Genomic DNA, 20,255 nt, shown 5'->3' on the forward strand with positions numbered 1-20,255 from the left:
TGCCCATGGTCATCCATGGGTGGGAAGTAGGCAATGCAAACTAAGCGGTTCATGAGGTCAAAGCTGTGTGCTGTCATGATAACATGACAGAGCCACGAGCCGTGCTGCTCAGTCATGCCTGGCACAAGAGTCCTCCGTGTGCTCAGTGAATCCCTGCTGGACTGTGCCAGGCACTTCAAAAAGTTTGTGCAATTTGGAAATTAAAAGATGTTTGTTTTGTTGGAGAAAAAAATCATGTATAGTTTCTTTAAAATATGCAGTTTCCGTAAATTTTAAAAATATCCCTTGTCTGTTGAGGGAAGAAAATGTGGTTCTGTAGGGTTTGGCACTGTCCATGGCTTCAGGTGTCCCCAGGGGCCTTGGATGTGGCCTCTGTGGAGAAGAGGAGACTACTGTTGTTCTTAGTATTTTCAGAATTAGTAATCCAAGCTGTTTATCTTAATACCATTAAAAACTATTTTTAGAAAAAGGAATATGTAGCTTGTTTGTTTTAAGATTCATTTTAAATTTTTGTTCGTTTATTGAAAAGTTAGAGAAACAGAGAGAATTTTTGTCCACTGGTTCACTCCCCAAATGGCCATGACAGCCTGGGGTGGGTTAGGGCACAGCCAGGAGCCAGGAGCTGCTGGGTCTCCCACTTGGTGGCAGAGGCGCGTGTAACTGGGCCAGTGTGTACTGCCTTCCCAGCTGTAAGGACAGCGAGCTTGATCACAGGTGGAACAGTTAGGACTTGAACTGGTGCCCATATAGATGCCAGTTCTACAGGCAGTGGCTTAATGCACTGCACCTCAGCTGTGTTTCCTGTAACTTACTGATTAAACCTTTAGAATTTAAAATAAATGAATAAATGTTTCCCAATTGCTGATGTTTGAATAATGAACTAAAAATTCACATAGAACAGTATTTGTTATAACACGTGATTTGTTATAACATGGTTGTATTACAGTCATCAAAGACTCCTTTTACTAAAATCATTCAAAAGGCAAAGAGAGGGATTATAGAAGGAGATGATAGAGAGAGGGATGAAAGAGAGAAGGGATAATAGAGGAGAGAGAGACAGAGAGAGACAGAGAGAGAGAGATTGGTTCCATTTACTGTTTCAGACTTCACATGACTACAACAACCAGTATTGGGCCAGGCTGAAGGCAGGAACCGAAAATCCATCTAGATCTCCCTCATGGCCATTCTCCACTGCTTTTTTCAGACACATTAACAGGAAACTTGACCAGTACCCATATCCCTGTGTACAAAGTAGGCGTTGTAAGTGGCAGCTTGGTCTGCAGTGCTGGCCCCTATAGACTGTACACTTGTAAGGCACTGGATCTTCTGCAGTGAATGTGCAGTCTTACAAAAACATTGTGATGTAATCCAAGTCCATTTTTCTTGAAGTTGTGGAAAGAGGAAAATGAAGCACAGCTTTTTAGTTTCATTGCCATGTGTCTGGCTCTGCTTTTTTTTGCAACTTCACAGTACTTTTCTCATATTGTGTTACTAGGTATAAGTATACTGTGTTTATAACCTGCATTTCTTTAGACTTCTAGTGAGGATGAAGTCATTTGCATATGCCTGTTAACAATTTGTTATTATAGAATTTTGGTTTCATGTTTTCGAATACAAGGAAGAGGACTGTGTGCAATGTAAAAAACTTTAAATAAAGAATTAAATGTATTTTCTGTTTGTGTTTAAAGCACCTCTAAGGGAAGTTGAAGATTTGGATTTTGATAAGCAGAGATCTCCTTTAGAGACACCGACACCTCGCAGGTTTGCTCCTGTGCCTGTTTCAAGGGATGATGAAATATCCAAGAGGGAGAATCCTATGGAAGAGAAAGAAAATATGGACATGTTGGGTCAAAGAAGTAAGAGAAAAATTATAACTGGCCTCCACCTTTTGCCAGACCTGTTGAGTTAGTAAATTGTATTCTGTTTGTGCCCAATAGAAACTAAAATGGAATGTCTATTTTTAGTATTTTCTTTTGAGTGGCAGTTAACTGGACCAATCAAGCTTTTTCATATTCTTTGTAGAAAGAGCAAATTTTTACCTTTATAGTGATCCTGGCCATTTACTGCAGGTTGTTTAAGCCTTTACTGTGCATGTTACGTTTTTAATAATTAAAAGAGGAGACCTTACTCAAGGTAAGCTAATATTTTTTAAATATTTACTTTATGTATTTGAAAGTTTGAATTAGAGTGGGAGAGAGAGATCTTCCATCCACTGGGTCACTTCCTAAATGAGCAGAATGGCCAGAGCAAACCTTAAACTGTAGCCATCCTGGTCAAAGTAAGTGAAAATAAAACTTTAGGTTTATAATCTTGGAATCATTGAAATGCATTCAAGGTTTGTCTTTGACACACGGAGTTCAGAGTTCTGAGAAACTTAGAAGTTAATGCCATCTTTAATAAAGAAATGAATCTCAGAAAGAATTATTGTCTCACCAAAAACCAAGTTATACAGGGAAGATCCAGCAGTTGTTGTGAAGAAATAGATAAAACTCCTTTTGACCCATTTATAGAAGCAGTCCAGTTTGCTGGGTTTTGTCATGATGGAACCTCTCATTCAAAATCTCATTTCTGTGATGAAGATAAATTCAGGTTTTATAATTCAGAGTGTTACCAAAATAGTGTTTATGAGCTGTAAATATTTAGTTTTATTTGCTAAGCATATTTATAGCTTACATTGTTTCAGTGTGTTTTCTGTTACTATGGCATAATGCTACAAATTGGGATTGTTTACAAAGAAAAAGTGTTCATCTCATGGCCCTGGAAGTTCCAGAACATGGTGCTGGTGTCCGCTTGGTTTCTGGTGAGGGTCTTCTGGCTGGGTCACATGAGGTGAAGGCGTGAAATGACACAGAGCAAGCTAGCCAGAGAACTCACTTTGGTAACAAAACCTCTCCTTCCGTAACCCACTGATTCGTGAGTGGGTTATCCCATCGGTGAGGCTAGAGCCTCCATGCCCCAGTTCCCTCCCAAGGGGCCCATGTCTCTAATACCATAAACATACAACTCTGAGGGCTGAATTTCTAACACTCAGCATTTGGGGAACACATTTAAATCATTGCATTTGTAGAGTGAGTTGAGAGTATCATCAAAATACTGAATCCAGATGTCAAATTTATGTTAGATACTATATGAATTCACCTGAGTTGGTATTTGATATTATATTTGTTTATTGTAGATAAAGTAAGACTGTTGGAACAAATTTTGAATAATAATGATTCTTTGACAAGGAAAAGTGGATCAGATATAACCTCACTAACTCAGTCAAAAATGGAATGGAATCCTGAGAAAACAAACAGGTAAAAACAAAAAATGAGAGTAAAAATTAAATTGAAGAAGCTTTGTTCAGATTTTGAAAATTTGTTTAGGAATTTTAATAAATTATAGCACTGATTTTTAATAAAATTGTCTTAAATTTATTAGATGATGCTAATATGTCTTCCCCCTTTTCTATAATAGTCATGAAGTATCTAAATTTATCAAGATTCTGATAAAATAATGTCCGGAATTTGCTTCCAGAATAGTTCAGTGCAGGGTAAGGGAAAGTAGATTAAGAATACAGAAGAAGGGAGGACAGCCATGAGATAATTGTCATGGTTAAATATTAGGTATATGATGGTTCATTGCTTCATTTTCTCTACTTTTCTGAATGTTTGAAATATTACATAATGAAAAGCTTTTTAAAGTTGTATTTATTTGAAAGAGGGAGAGAGAGGTTGATATCCCCATTTACTGGCTCACTTTTACATACCCACCATAGCTGGGGGTGGACAGACCACAGCCAGGAGCAGGGACTCCATCCTGACTGGCCTGTGTCGTGGACATTCGCTGCCTCTGGGCGCATGGTCAAGAAGCTGGGTCACAGGCAGAGGTGGGACTTGATCCTGGGCCCTCCATTCTGGGCTGGCTTAAAATGCTGCCTAACAGCACCTGCCCCCACAGTACAGCATTGTTGAAAACTTAGATAGATGTGGTTATAGTAATCATATTATAATCTTTAATAAAATCTGAAAGACTAGCATTTTTAGTAATTTTACATGGAGACATTATACAGTTTTGCCATTATTCTGTATGTTTTGTGTATGTGTGGCCATTTTATTTTACTAATCTTCCATTAGTGTCTTCTTCCAAACAAAATAGATATTTTCTAGTACTTATCATTGTAATTCCTTTACTGTGTATTTTCCAGTTATTTTTTAGTGGCTGCCCTAGGGATTACAGTTAATATATTATTTAAATAGCCTACTTCAGATAAATACCAATTCCATTTCAGTAGTATTCAAAATCTTTTTTTTATAAAGATTTATTTATTTTTATTACAAAGATATACAGAGAGGAGAAGAGACAAAGAGGAAGATCTTTGTCCAATGATTCACTCCCGAAGTGAGCCGCAATGGCCGGTTCTGTGCTGATCTGAAGCTGGGAACCAGGAACCTCTTCTGGGTCTCCCACGTGGGTGCAGGGTCCCAAAGCATTGGGCTGTCCTCGACTGCTTTCCCAGGCCACAAGCAGGGAGCTGGATGGGAAGTGGAGCTACTGGGATTAGAACCGGCGCCCATGTGGGATCCTGGTGCGTTCAAGGCGAGGACTTTAGCTACTAGACCACGCCGCCAAGCCCAGTATTCAAAATCTTATTCCACTATAGCTCCATACCCCCACCCCTTTCTTTCTACTTTTGTCACATGGATAAATCTTTATATATTTAGGCGTATCTATGTTTGATAGTTATTAGTTCATGCAGCTATCTTTTAAAGCAAACAGGAGAAGAATTCCATCAAATTTATGTATCTTGTTTTTTATACTTACCAAATACTTACCTTTTACCAGTACCACTTGTGTCTTCACATAGATTTAAGTTGAAGTTTGATGCCCTTATTCTACTTTGGAAGACTGCCTTTAGAATTTCTTGTATGGTACATCTGCTACCAATGAATTCTCTCAGTTTCTGTTTTTCTGAGAATAGATTACTGTCTCTTTCATATTTTTTTTAAAGATTTATTCATTTTATTACAGCCAGATATACACAGAGGAGGAGAGACAGAGAGGAAGATCTTCCGTCCTATGATTCACTCCCCAAGTGAGCCACAACGGGCCGGTTCTGTGCTGATCTGAAGCTGGGAACCAGGAACCTCTTCCGGGTCTCCCATGCGGGTGCAGGGTCCCAAAGCATTGGGCCGTCCTCGACTACTTTCCCAGGCCACAAGCAGGGAGCTGGATGGGAAGTGGAGCTGCTGGGATTAGAACCGGCGCCCATATGGGATCCCGGGGCGTTCAAGGCGAGGACTTTAGGCGCTAGGCCACGCCGCCGGGCCCCTCTTTCACATTTTTAGCTTTAGTGGAAACTTGTGGAGGCTGAAGTTCCTGATGCAGGTGTAACTAGGGTTGTTCCTTGCTGAGGCCTCTCGGTGCTTTGCAGCTGGGCCTCCAGATGTGATGTTCCCATTATGTGTGCCTGCCTCTTTCACTTTCCTACAAAATACGTATTTTTTATTTTAAAGAGTTAGAGAGACATAGAAACAGAGGCAGATCTTCTGTCTATTCGTTCACTCCCAGATGGAGTAGTGCTGGGCCAGGTCTAATCCAGGAGCTGCCTGGGGTCTCCCAGGTGGTGGCAGGCTCTCAGGCACTTGGACGTCTGCTGCTTCCCAGGCCGGTAGCAGGGAGCTGGATCAGAGGGAACAGTTGGACTCGAACGAGACCCCCTGCTGGATGCTGCTGTTGTAGGCAGGAGCTTCACCTGCTACGTCATAACACAGGCCCCGCTACTGAACTTTTAAAGGAAGGACAGTTTTGCTAGACAGAACTTTTAGTTGGCATTCTTATTCACTCAACACTCTGAATGTATCATCTCACACTGTCTGCTGGACTCAATGGTTATACTTAGCCAGCTGTCATCAAAGATCCCTTACCTGACTGTGGGTCAGTTTTCTATGCTTTTGACAATTTAACCATGATGTGTTCAGATGTTCATATGAGTCTGTCTTATTTGGAGTTTGTTGGGCTTCTGGATGTGAAGGTTAGTTTCATTAATTTTGGGAAATTTAAACTACTTTTTAAAATTTCTTTTGTTTTTATTTATTTAATTTCTTTTTTTCTATTTCTTTTTCTCACTTTTTAAATAAGATTTATTTTTATTATTGGAAAATCAGAATTCCAAAAAGGAGTGTCAGAGAGAAAGATCTTCCATCCAGTGGTTCTCTCCCCAAGTGGCTGCAAAGGCTGAGACTGAGCCAATTAGGAGCCAGGAGCTTCTTCCAGGTCTACCACACTGATGGAGGCAGCATAGGCTGGGCAAAGCCAAAGCTAGGAGCCAGAGGCCAGGGACCAGCGACCCGGAGACTGGGGCCAGGGCCAGGGGCCAGAAGCTTCTTCTGGGCTTCCAGGTATATACAAGGACCCAAGCAAGTGGGCTATCTTCTGCTGCTTTCGTCCCCAGGCACTAGTAGGGATTAGTAGGGAGTTGGAGTGGAATTAGAGTAGCTGAGACTTCAACCAGCACCTGTAAGGGATTCCAGCATTTATCAGATATTCTAGAAAGCTGGATCTTTACTCTCACTATTGTATGGCAGAGTGGATTTGTTCCACTGATCTGGAGGTAAGTCTGAATGTTAGCATGTACAAGGCAAACCTTTTTTTTTTCTCTTTTCCTGCTGGGCCTAAACATTCCTGGTCATTTAAATTTTGTCTTGTAATTTTCTGCCTAATATGCTCATTACATAACTGATTAATGGTAGCATATAACTGCCTTTCAAATAAGAATGGTGCAAAATTTTATGTAATCAAATGTTTGCTGCACTTTTTTCTTACTCTTTTATAGCATTGGAACTCATTCTTTTCAAAGATTTCCTTCGTATGAAGAGCAAGGAACAGCTGAAAGAACTGGGCAGAAGTCTAACAATATTCTTCATGATCTCAGCCAAAAGAAGAAAGAAACAAATGGCATGATGCCGGTGAGGTGTTAAAAACTGATGATTTAAAGAAGGGCCCAACCATGGTGGCCTTGTGGCAGAGTCCTTGCCTTGAGTATGCCGGGATCCCATATGGGAACCAGTTCTAATCCCAGTAGCTCCACTTCCCATCCAGCTCCCTGCTTGTGGCCTGGGAAAGCTTGGGACCCTGCCCCCTGTGAGAGACCTGGAAGAAGTTCCTGGCTCCTGGTTTAAGATCAGCGCAGCACTGGTTGTTGCGGTCACTTTGGGTGTCTCTCTTCCTCTCTGTATATCTGACTTTGCAATAAAAATAGATAAACCTTTAAAAAAACTAACAAAAATGATGGTCTGTAAAGGTGACAGTTATGAAAGAAATGCCAGTGTAATGACACAGTGCGTTTTTTATTGTTGTTTGTGTGTGTGTGTGTGTTTAGGTAATTGTATTTTTATCTTAAAGACAAAGTCACAGAATGTAGGAGAGACACAGAGAGATCTTCCATCCTGGTCCAAGGCCAGGGGGTTCTTGGACGTCTCCCATGTGACTCCTGGGGCCCAAGTAGTTGAGGCATCCTCTGTTTCTTTCCCAGGCCATAAACAGGAAGCTGGAATGAAAGCAGGGTAACTGAGGGTTGAATTAGTGCCTATATGGGAGAATGCTGGCCTTACAGGAAGAGGTTTAGTGTGTTATGCCATGGCACCAGCCCCTAGCTGCTTCACTTCCAATACAGCTACCTGCTAAAGTACCTGGGAAAACAGCATGGGGTAGTTTGAATGCTTGGGCCCCTGCACCCATGTTGGAGTGGAGAAGAAGGTCCGGCTCCAGGCAGGGGCCTCACTTGCCTTAGCCATTGTAGCCATCTGGGGAGTGAACCAGAAAATGGAAAACTTATCTCTCTCTCTTTGAACTCTGGCTTTCAAATACAATAAAGCTTTGAAAGAATTATGAAGGAATTAAGTTATACAGACAGAAATCAAGAGGAAGGATGAAGATAAAGCAGTGAAAATATAGTTGAGTAAAAAATTTTCCAGAAATCCTCACCAAGTGATCTGTTTAATCTTCATTGGCATAGATGGGGTCACATGGCCCTCTGTGGCTTCTAGCTATGTTTGGAAAGGAAGCCATAAAAAACCTTAGCTTGTAAATGGTCCTTGTTTTTCTGAAGAGGCAACCTGCCCTTCTTGGTTTTAGCTTTGTCTTTTTTTGTTTGTTTTTGTTTTTTAAGATTTCTTTATTTTGATTTGAAAGGTAGATTTAAAAAGACAAGGAGAGACAGAAACATCTTTCTGTCTGCTGGTTCACTCTCCAAGTGGCTACAGTGGCCAGAGCTGAGCAGATCCAAAGCCAGGAACCCGTAATCTCTTCTGGGTCTCTCACGTGGGTGCGGAGTCCCAAGGTTTTACGCCGTCCTCCGCTGCTTTCCCAGGTCACAATCAGGGAGCTGGATGGGAAGTGGGGCTACCAGGTTTGTTACTCCTGGACCTGGCGGCGTGGCCTAGCGACTAAAGTCCTTGCCTTGAACGCGCCGGCATCCCATTTGGGCGCCAGTTCTAATCCTGGCAGCTCCACTTTCCATTCAGCTCCCTGCTTGTGGCCTGGGAGGGCAGTCGAGGACGGCGTGGGAGAGACCTGGAGAAAGTGCCTGGCTCCTGGCTTTGGATCGGCGAAGCTCTGGCCGTTGCGGTCACTTGGGAAGTGAATCGGCGGACGGAAGATTTTCCTCTCTCTCCTCCACTCTGTATATCTGACTTTGTAATAAAAATAAATAAATCTTGGGCCCGGCGGCGTGGCCTAGTGGCTAAAGTCCTCGCCTTGAAAGCCCCGGGATCCCATATGGGTGCCGGTTCTAATCCCGGCGGATCCACTTCCCATCCAGCTCCCTGCTTGTGGCCCGGGAAAGCAGTTGAGGATGGCCCAATGCATTGGGACACTGCACCTGCGTGGGAAACCCGGAAGAGGTTCCAGGTTCCCGGCTTCGGATTGGCGCATCGGCCCTTTGCGGCTCACTTGGGGAGTGAATCATCGGACGGAAGATCTTCCTCTCTGTCTCTCCTCCTCTGTGTATATGTGGATGTAATAAAATGAATAAATCTTTAAAAAAAAAAAAGTAAATAAATCTTAAAAAAAAAAAAGAATCTGAATCCTTAGAATATTTTTGAACTAGAATGAGGCCTCAGTGATACTAATAGCAGTATTAATTCTTATTTGGATTAAAGTAATCAATGTTAACTTTAGATTATAACTATTTGCTTTTTTCTTTTTTTAAGTCAAAAGAATCTCAGGTTATGTTGAGGCTTGCTGATCTTCCACAAAATTCAGCTAAATGTCAAGCAGATAATCCAAGATCCATTTTGAAAGATGCTGAGAAGATTTTAAGAGGAGTCCAAAACAATAAAAAATTACTTGAAGAAAACTTGGAAGCTATTATTCGTGCGAAGGATGGAGCCGCCGTTTACTCATTTCTCAATGCGTTATCCACGGATAGGTAAGCAGAACGGTGGCGTCCTGAGGTGATTTATGCGGCTCCAAATTGTGCTTTAGAATTTTTTTTTTACCAACCATTTTAATTGGCTTAGTGTGCTTCAATATTTAGAAGCTGTTATTTATTGCTTTTGAAGATATGGAACCTATTATAAAGTTGGAATTTGATCTATGTGATACCAATTTTCCTGATGGAAATTTTTAGTTTTTTTTTTACTTTTTGGTAAGCATCTTCTGTTGTTCTTTTCAAGCATTTATCCGTCTAACAGTTGCTGAAAATGAATGACACTGGTTTTTCCTTTACAGATGAAACATATTGCTGCACAGTAGTTCACGAATAAGTAAGAGTTAAAGCTGGTCCAGGCCTGGCTGTCAGGGCGTTACATAACAATTTAATTCCTTTTTTTTGTTTTGTTTTGCAGAGAGATGTCAGAGAAGATTAGGATTAGGAAAACAGTAGATGAGTGGATTAAGGCTATTTCTGCAGAAATTCAGGTAAGTGAAAGAAAAATCTGAACAATAAGCGAGTTCTTGGTTGTTAGCATTTATTCCAATACGGAGTATCAGCCTTGTGCTCCAAATATTCTTATGTTTCAATCTACTTATATTTCATTTTTTTTAAGGTTTATTTACTTTTGTTTGAAAGGCAGATATTTATAGGGAGTTGTTTCATGCCTCAAATGGCTGTAGCAGTTGGAGCTGGGCTGATCCAAAGCTGGGAGCCAGGAACTTCTTCCCAGCCTCCCACTTGGGTGCGGGAGGTGAACTGGCACCTGTTTCGGGTGCTAGCACTTTCAGGTGGAGGATTAGCGTTCTGCACCACCCTCCCAGGCCCCACTTTTAACTCTCCCATCCAGGTACTAACCAGGCCTGACTTTGCTTAGCTTCCACAGAGTGGTTGTGTTCAGGGTGGTATGGTTGTAGATCCCCACTTATAATTCTAAATTTCACTCTGTTACTTACATTTAATTAGGATGAGCTTGATTTTATTCATGCAGTAACTTTACCTGATAAATTATGTTATGGGTCTTATCTGGCAAATTACTGAATAATAGGTAAAATATATGTGAATAATTTTAAAGGAAGTTGAATACAAATATTAGAAAACAATTGTAGAAGACAGGATGTTTTAAAGGGTTTCAGGGGCCAGCATCTTAGCATAGTGGATCATGCTACTGACCTTAATGGTAGCATTCTCTATGAACACTGATCTGTGTCCTGGCCGTCCCTGAGAGTGATCTGGGACAAATAGCAGAGGGCCAAACATTTGAGACCCTGCACCCAAGTGGTAAACCGAGACGGGGTTCCTGGCTCCTGGTTCCTGGCTCCTGACTCCTGACTTGGCCGATCCCTGGCAATTGCAGCCATCTGTGAAGAAACAGGAGATCTTTCTATGTAAGTCAGATTTTTCAAAATAAAATGTAAATAAGTTCATCTTTAAGAAAAAAAAAAACAGGATATTGAGACACATTGGTTTGCCGAAATAAAAACACAAATAAAAATTATCTATGGGAGAGTCGGAGGGGGAAGCCCTCGTGGATTTCCATGGTTCCTGAGTTTGCAGGTGTCAGTCCTTGGTGGAAAAACAGGCTCCTTCCTACATTGACAGAGGACCTGGTGTGTCTCTGAACATCAGCAGCACAGAATTCTGGGAGTTAAGTTATTCAAAGGTTCAACCATTTAAAGTTCTTAAAAATTACATATTTGGGGGTTTGGCATGGTAGCCTAGTAGCTAAAGTTCTCACTGTGCGTGTGCCAGGATCCTATAACGGCAACAGTTTGTGTACCAGCAGCCCCGCTTCCCATCCAGCTTCCTGCTTGTGGCCTGGGAAAGTGGTAGAGGACGGCCCAAAGCCTTGAGATCTTGCACCCGCATGGGAGTCCTAGAAGAAGCTCCTGGCTCCTGGCTTTGTATTGACTCAGTTCCAGCCGTTGTGGCCACTTGGGGAGTGAACCAGCAGACAGAAGATCTTTATGTCTTTCCTCCTCTCTGTGTATCTGATTTTCCAATAAAAATAAATAATTCTAATAAAGTTATATATTTGGAAGAGCAGAACTAAATAGGAAGTTTGTTATTTTTATATAATGTGTTTTTTTCTTATGCCGAACTTGAAGATGTGCTTGTATGCTTACTTATAGTGATATCAAGATAGGTACAGAAATAATTCTTCATGCTTGATTGCTTAAGAGTATGTCTGTAATGCTGCTCTGGAAGACCCAGAAGGCAGGCCGATGTCAGGGTCATTGGACTCACCTGGCCTCTGCAGCCCACCGCTGGCAGTGTGTCCCGGTTACTCTCAAGTCCATGTGAAGCCTGTGTCTTTACATCTTCATATAATCTTTTTTTTTTTTTTTTTTTTTTTAGCATTTTTTTTTTAAAGATTTATTCATTTTATTACAGCCAGATATATACAGAGGAGAGACAGAGAGGAAGATCTTCCGTCCGATGATTCACTCCCCAAGTGAGCCGCAACGGGCCGATGCGCGCCGATCCGAAGCCGGGAACCTGGAACCTCCCCCGGGTCTCCCACGCGGGTGCAGGGTCCCAATGCATTGGGCCGTCCTCCACTGCTTTCCCAGGCCACAAGCAGGGAGCTGGATGGGAAGTGGAGCTGCCGGGATCAGAACCGGCACCCATATGGGATCCCGGGGCTTTCAAGGCGAGGAGTTTAGCCGCTAGGCCACGCCGCCGGGCCCACATCTTCATATAATCTTAACTTATAAATGTTTACACTACAGTTTTATTACAAAGTTTTTTTTTTTTTTTTTTTTTTTTTTTTTTATTGGAAAGGCAGATTTACAGAGAGAAGCAGACAAAGATCTTTTGTTTGCTGTTTAATTCCCCAAATGGCTGTAATGGCTGGAGCTGAGCCAATCTGAAGCTGCGAGCCAGGAGCTTCTTCTGGGCGTCCCATGTGGGTGCAGGATACCAAAGACTTGAGCTGTTCTCTGCTGCTTTCCCCGTCCACAAGCAGGAAGCCTGATGGGAGGCGAAACAGCTGGGACACAAACCGGCACCCATGTGAGATCCAACACTTGCAAGGGAAGATCAGCCACTAGGTCATCATGCTGGGCTCTTGCTCTTTTTCAATTTTTTGACACTTATTCACATGGTTTAAACATGAAAAAAAAGTACAAAAGTTTGTTATTGCAAGAAGTGTGACTCTTACCCTGTTCCTCTTTCATCCAGAAAACTTTTATTCATATCTAGTTAGTATTCCTTAAAATATTTAAAAGTGCTAAACTATGTTTATAAAAGAGCAAAAACTAAATTATAATACTTTGTGGTATGACATCATTACTATTTTCATGGATTATTAAGTAATTTTAATTTTATGTGTGTTAAGGATGAACTGGCAAGAAAAGATTATGAACAAAAGAGATTTGATCAGAAGACTCAGAGGAACAAGAAAGTTCAGAATACGAGTAAAGATATGAAAATCAACACACAAGTCAAAACTGTAAACAAACCTGTAATTCCAAGAAGACATCCTCACAGACAAATGGAGGAGCAATGTGGAACTCTACCCATGAGGAGCAGCCCTGCCCCCAATCCACAGAAAAAAGAAAGAAAGGAAGTAAGATCCTGATCTTGTTTTATGACATGAAAGTTACCTTGTAATTGATCATTTTCTTCAAGATACAAATGAAGTGAGCATAAAGATGTTTTAACATTCTGAAGGACTATGCAAAGGTCAGCTGTGTTTACTGATGTTTACAGTTCTGGATCTATAACATGTAAGACATTTTCCAGAATCCATTTTTCTTCCTTCTGAGAGGTCATGTTTACAAACCTAGAATTATAGTTGCAGCAGGTTTATCTAGAGCTCATCTAGTCTAGAACTGTATTTTCTTGTTCATGGGACTGAGTAGTGTGTGTGTGTGTGTGTGTAATAGAAAAATATGCATGTTTGTTTTTAGTATTACTTTTTAGTGTGATAAATGCATATCTGATTCCTAGTGCATGCAAGGAGTGCTATTGGATGGCACGGAGGGAATTTTGTTGGATGCTCTAATTGAGCTAACTTTCTTAATTGTGAACATTGATCAGATTAGTAAAGCGTCTCTTGTAGTGCTTAGCACTTAATTGATGCTCAGTAAATGCTGCTTTTTTGGTGGCATTTTGATTATTATATGCCAGGAATATGTAAAGTCATATTAAGACCAGGTTTGTTCATTTTTATTTCACATGAGTTTAAGAAATAGGTTAAATTTTTTTTTAAGATTTTGTTTATTTTTATTGGGAAGTCAGATTTACAGAGGGAAGGAGAGACGAAGATCTTCCATCCGCTGATTCACTCCCTAAATGACTGCAGTGGCCGGAGCTGAGCCATTCATTCTAAAGCCAGGAGCCAGGAGCTTCTTCCGGGTCTCCCATGTGACTGCAGGATGCCAAGGCTTTGGGTCATCCCCTACTGTTTTCCCAGGCCACAAGCAGGGAGCAGAATGGGAAGTGGAGCAGTAGGGACATGAGCTGGCGCCCAAATGGGATTCTGACCCGTTCAAGTGAGAACTTTAGCTACTAGGCTACCGTGCTGGGCCTGGTTAAATGTTTTTAAATCTTACCTTTTTAGTGTTGAAAGTTTATAAGAACATACACTACAGTATTGCCAGCTTAAAACTTAGCCTGCTGTTGATTTATTGAATTTTGAGTTCTTCTGGGTGGCTGCTTTAGCTGGGCTGGACCAAGAGATTTTCCTTGTTCTTGGATGTTTTTTATATTTAAGTTTGATAATATGTTGTTCAAGATTATCTCCAGAATTTAAAGACCGTATAAAGCAAAGGATTTTTTGTGACCTGATAAATTGTTTTTTTGGTATTTATCCTAGCAACAAGAGACTTTAGAAAAATGAAATAAATGATAGTGATTGAATAAACTTCCTATGTATAGGGGATTTTGAAAGCAGCCACAGTGACACGAGATGAAGATTATACGCTACAAATTTATGGGAAACCCATTTATCAGGGCCATCGCAGCACTCTTAAGAAAGGACCCTATCTCAGATTTAATTCTCCATCTCCTAAATCCAGGCCACAACGACCAAAAGTAATAGAACGAGTTAAAGGTAAGGCATTTCATTTTTGTATTCAGCCTAATTTTTATGGTATCAGTTTCATATGAAAATTCTGTTTACTTTTTATCTATTACTTAGAAAAACAGTTCAAATTATACAATGCTTAGGGCTGAAAGAGTGATTTCTTCTTAGGACGGTAAGAAATTGACCACATTTTTTTTTTTTAAAGATTTATTTTATTTTTATTACAAAGTCAGACACACCGAGAGGAGGAGAGATAGAGAGGAAGTGGAGCTGCCGGGACTAGAACCAGCGGCCATATGGGATCAAGGTGAGGACCTTAGCCACTAGGCCACGCCGCCGAGCCCCACATTTTTTTTTTTAAATAAAAATTACCTTATTTTTGATGTTTACATAGTTGAGAAGGATGTTGTGTCCATGTGGACGACTGATTTGGGTGGGAACGGTTGAGGTCTGGGGAAACGTGGATGAGACAATTGCTTCCAAGTTTTTTTCTCCTTTGTCTGAGTGGGGATGGAGAGAAGGGAAGGGCGCCACTCCTGACAGCCAAACCACATCAGTACCTAGGGATGGAGGACAGCCACTTGATGGTATGCTGGGATCACCAACATAGAAGAACGTTTGTTCCAAGGATGTTGCTTAAGTAGTTCAGTAGTTCTGAGACACTGTTGGTTTCATGGCTCCAAGGCTGAGGAAATGCCTCCCAGGTCCTTCGGCTGACATAGACCACCATAGAGTATCCACTTGCCCAGGTACTTGCAGTCAGAGGTTGGCCAGGGGAGTTGTCCAAACTCTTCTGCCCTCCATCCTCTTACGTGATTCTTGATGTCCTCCCCAGGACTCAATGAGCTGGCTGTCATGTCCTCCATGTGAATTTGGGCATGCTGTCCACTGCATGTTGCTGTATCAGCAACTTAGGAGGCCCAGCCCTGATATATGCTTTCCAAGGTTAGACCATAATCTTGTGATTTTCCCTGTGGTTGAAATTTTGAGTCCAGTGGAGGGGGGGTCTCCCAAGAAAACTTACTTGAGGTACCCCAAGACCTAACTCCTATGTGTGTCAGCTGGTTCAGTCCAGTAGAGCAGAATGTCAAGATCAAGTCACAAGATAGGAATAAATTGGAGTTTTGGATCTAATAGTATCTGCAGGTAACACAGCATAAAATTATTTCTCAGCAGACAATGAATCCTGAATAATCTAAATTATTCTCCAGGGGGAATAATCATTTCTTTGAAGACCTTGGTCTGTTACGTTGTTAAGAACAGGGAGACCAGGTAAATGCGGTGTCCTGTTGTAGCAAGGTTTGGGAACCTTTTGCCAGGCAAATATCATTTGGATATTTGTTTATTTTGTACTTGAAAGTCAGAGTTATAGATTGAAAGAGGAAAATACAGGGAGAGAGGCATTCCATCCACTGGCTCACTCCCCAGATGGCCACAATGGCTTGTTCTGGGGCAGACAGAAGCCAGGTGCCCAGAGTTTCATCCAGGTCTCCCATATGGGTGCAGTGGTCCAGGTACTTGGATCATCTGGTCCTGCCTTCCCAGGCATTAGCAGGGAGCTAGATTGGAAGTGAAGCAGGCAGGACTAGAGCCAGCGCCCATAAGGAATGCAGATGCTACAGGCGGAGAATTAGCATGCTGTGCCACTGTGCCAGCCCGCATTTGAATATTTATAACATCATTCACAGGCCATACAAAATTGTCAACTTAAAAATTAGCCTACTGGGGGCTGGTGCTATGACTGAATTGACCAATCCTCTGCCTGCAAGTGCTCTTATCTCTGTCTCTCCTCTTTATAAATCTGCCACTCCAATAAAAATAAATAAGTCTTTTTTAAAAAAAAAATTAGCTTGGTGGGCCCGGCAGCGTGGCCTAGCGGCTAAAGTCCTTGCCTTCAACGCCCCGGGATCCCATATGGGCGCCGTTTCTAATCCTGGCTCCACTTCCCATCCAGCTCCCTGCTTGTGGCCTGAGAAGCAGTTGAGGACGGCCCAAAGCCTTGGGATCCTGCACCCGTGTGGGAGACCTGGAGGAAGTTCCTGGCTCCTGGCTTCGGATCGGTGCAGCACTGCCGTTGCTGTTGTACTCACTTGGAGAGTGAATCATCGGATGGAAGATCTTCCTCACTGTCTCTCCTCCTCTCTCTATATCTGACTTTCCAATAAATAAAAAATAAATCTTAAAAAAAATTAGCTTGGTAAAGATGTATTGAATTTTGAGTTTCCTTCTGTGGCTGTTTTTGCAGGGTCAGACCACATCATTTCTTTGGCATTATATGGCACAGTCTTATGTTCCCCACCCTTGCTTACTTTAACATTTTAAACAAAGATTTATTTATTGTTGGAAAATCAGATCAGATTTACAGAGAGAAGATGAGAGACAGGGAGAAAAATCTTCTGTCTGTTGGTTCACTGCTGATTCACTCCTCAAATGGCTCCAGTGGCTGGAGCTGAACCAATCTGAGGCCAGGTCCCTGGAGCTCCTTCTGGGTCTCCCATGTGGGTACAGGGTCCCAAGGCTCTGGGCCATCCTTTTCTGCTTTCCCAGGCCCAGGCAGGGAGCTGGATGGGAAATGGAGCAGCCTAGATACAAACTGGTGCCCATATGGGATCCTGGCATGCAAGGCGAGGATGTAGCCCCTGAGTCTTCTTTCTGCCTCCCCCCCGCCTTTTTTTTTTTCTTTCAAAGAGCCTTAGAGAGCTAAGACAAGCAATGTTTTTTGGTTGCTTCTGTACACATCTAAACACGTCTTCAGTGGCAGGTGTTTGCCACAGATGTTCAGTCACTACTTGAGATGCCCATGTTCCAGCAGAAATGCCTGGTTGCAGTTCCAGGTCCAGCTACTCTGCTTACAATATAATTTCGGGCAGGTGTGTGGTTCTCTTTTTCTCTCTAAAACAAATAAAAAAAATTCAATCTTTACAAATGAATGCATGTTTTATCTAACACCTATCACTAATGTGCTTTGCTATATTTCAATTAAAAATTTTAGTCTCTTGACTGGTTATTTTGAAATTTCTCAACTTATACTTTAGCAGTCAATAAATCCTTTGACAGTGTACAATAACTGGTGGATTCCATAGAAATATATCCTCTTTCTGCAAAGACACATAACTCCAATTTTAATTTTCTAAAAATTTATAATATATTATCTATATGGAATAGAATGAAAAGTGGATAGTGACTGCTTTACATTGATATAAAGTAATACTATATACTGCTTCAAAGAATAAACACTGGCTCTTCAGAATTAAGTTCTGAGTAAAGTGTAATGAGAGAATAAAAAATAAAATTCCAATTCCAAAACTATTCCCTTGGAGGCATAAGAATTCAGTAGTTCTGTCTAGGTATTCTCAGAAGCTTTCTCAACTCTTTTGTTCTAGTGTTATTTTGTTATGGTGTTTGTACATCGGTTGTGATTCTATTCAGAGGCTGGCAGACTTTGGCCTGCATATCAGCTGCCTGTTCCTGTAACTGAAGTTGTATTTTGGTCCTTCATTTATATATTGTCCCTGGCTGTGCTCATGAAACTACAGTGGACCTGAGTCGTTGGAGATGAGACCATGTGACCTACTAGACTGAGACACTTACTCTCTGGGCTTTGAGACAAAGTTTGCCAGGCTCTAGTCTGTGTCTTACTTCTGTTGTAACTTTATTATGGAAGGAGCTCTTTAAGCAGAACAGCTGCTGTTCTGGAGGGCTGGCCAGTGGTGGGTATGTAAGCAGTATTTCTAAACATCTGCATTGATGATGATCACAGGCACTAAAGTCAAGTCAATAAGAACGCAGACTGACTTCTATGCAACAAAACCTGCGAAGATGGATGCTAAAGTGCAGCGTTCCCTTGCCACACTGCCTCAGCTGGAGCAGCAATATGTGTTCAGCCCAAGCAGAGAAATGCCTACTTTTTCAGGTGCACTGGAAGGTCATCTGATTCCCATGGCAATTCTTTTAGGTAAGAACCACAAAACAGGTGAGGTGGGTTTTAAATTTTTTTCAGAGCAGTAGCAAAACATAAAAAATGGTGCTGGCATAGCAGTCCCCTCCATTTGCCGTGTGTGTTGTGCGTGTTTGTGGAGAGGGCCTCAGGATGTGTCTAAGGCTTTGTGATAGCTAGATCTCAGACAGTGGGTACTTGCTGTGTGTGGCTCCTAGGGAAAATTCTACTGGTATTGCTGTGGATGAAATGGAGTCTAAAGAAATGTTTACACATGTCATGGACATTCATTAGAATTCAAGAAGTGTGATCAGCTTGTTAATACTGTTATGATTTAGAAGAATTATTTAAAGTATTTTATGTACTTTTGAATTAGGATATGATAAATATGTGTGGTTGTGTGTTGTAAGCCAATTATTGATTTATTTGAGCCGCCTTCAGTCATCATCTTCAAAATTGAACAAGTAAGTTTTGTCTCACATCAGCTGTCCTCTTTAGTGTGATTGTGATTCTTCTTACTCTTCCTTCTTTTTCATATATGATTTAAGTAGGAATTTTTAAACTTAAGTAAATTGTTAATTTTTGATGCTACAAGTCAATGGCATATCGTCTGGATCATAAATATGTGTTCAAATTAATTGATAATAAAATAGCTGGCACTGTTAAAATCCTTCTGTGTGCCAGGTACCCTGCTAAGCGCTCTGTGAAGTAGAGGGAGCATAGCAATTTTACAGGGAAGAAAACTGAGGCCGAAGAGGTGACGTAATTCTGGAAAGGGTTCACTATCGCAGAGACCCCGGCAGTCTGGCTTTAGAGAGTGCGTTGAACTGCTGCAATGCGCTGTCCTTCTTTACTTTGAAAGATGGAAACCAATGAATTTTTAAAAATGAAAGCTAAAAATTTGAGACATTTTGAAAAAGTGTATTTTTGATGATGTTTCTATAATTGAGAAGGATGTATGCCCATGTGGACTACTGTTTAAGGTGGGGAAGGTTGAGTATTAGGTGAAAGTGGATGAGACCATTGTTTCCAAGTTTTTTTTTTTAAAGATTTATTTATTTTTATTGCAAAGTTAAATATATATATATAGAGAGGATGAGAGACAGAGAGAAGTATCTTCCTTCTGATGATTCACTCCCTGAGTGACTGCAACGGCCGGTGTTGCACGAATCCGAAGCCGGGAGCCAGGAGTTCTTCCGTGTCTCCCATGCAGATGCAGGGTCCCAAGGCTTTCCTCCACTGCTTTCCCAGGCCACAAGCAGGGATCTAGATGGGAAGTGGGGTTGCTGGGATTAGAACCGGCGCCCATATGGGATACTGGCGCATTCAAGGTGAGGACTTTAGCTGCTAGGCCACAGTGCCTTCTTCCTATATCTGGGAGAAGCGGACAGAGAAGGGGAGAAACCACACCTAGCATCCTAACTGCATCAGTACCTGAGAATGGGGGATGGTCACCTGATGTCATCCCAGGCTCCCCAATGTGGAGCATGCTCCAAGGGTTCTGCCCAAGTGGTTCGGATAGTTCTGAAATGCTGTTGATTTAGTTCCTCCAATGATGAGGAAATCCTTCCAAGGTCCATGGGCTGACATAGACCACCTTAGAGTCATCATTCACCCAGATTATTTGCTGTCAGCACTTGACTGGGTAGTTGACTAATTTGTTCTGATTTCCATCCTCTGCTATGATACTTGATGTCCTCTACAGGCCCCAGCGGACTGCCGTATCCTCCATGTGTATCTGGGCATCTGTCCACTGCTCCAGCTAAGTCACTGAGGAGGCCCAGTTCTGACACTTGCACTCCATTGTCAGACCACAGATCCTGTGATTCTCACCATAGTTGGAGTTCTAAGTCCAGTGTTTTGGTTGGGGAGAT

General features: G+C 41.7%; 1 protein-coding gene across 1 annotated transcript in view; it reads left to right on the forward strand.

Annotated features, from left to right (window-relative positions):
• The window catches only part of KIAA0586 (KIAA0586 ortholog), a 110,489-nt gene that overhangs the window by 15,010 nt on the left and 75,224 nt on the right, over positions 1–20,255 (forward strand). The window contains exons 8-15 of the mRNA XM_058665415.1: positions 1,689–1,856; positions 3,176–3,296; positions 6,815–6,947; positions 9,192–9,409; positions 9,828–9,900; positions 12,753–12,983; positions 14,297–14,471; positions 18,205–18,399. Of these exons, the coding sequence (XP_058521398.1) occupies positions 1,689–1,856; positions 3,176–3,296; positions 6,815–6,947; positions 9,192–9,409; positions 9,828–9,900; positions 12,753–12,983; positions 14,297–14,471; positions 18,205–18,399 (1,314 nt within the window). The remainder of the gene's footprint in view (positions 1–1,688; positions 1,857–3,175; positions 3,297–6,814; positions 6,948–9,191; positions 9,410–9,827; positions 9,901–12,752; positions 12,984–14,296; positions 14,472–18,204; positions 18,400–20,255) is intronic.

The sequence above is a fragment of the Ochotona princeps genome, chromosome 6 (assembly GCF_030435755.1).
Source record: "Ochotona princeps isolate mOchPri1 chromosome 6, mOchPri1.hap1, whole genome shotgun sequence".
Classification (NCBI taxonomy): domain Eukaryota; kingdom Metazoa; phylum Chordata; class Mammalia; order Lagomorpha; family Ochotonidae; genus Ochotona; species Ochotona princeps.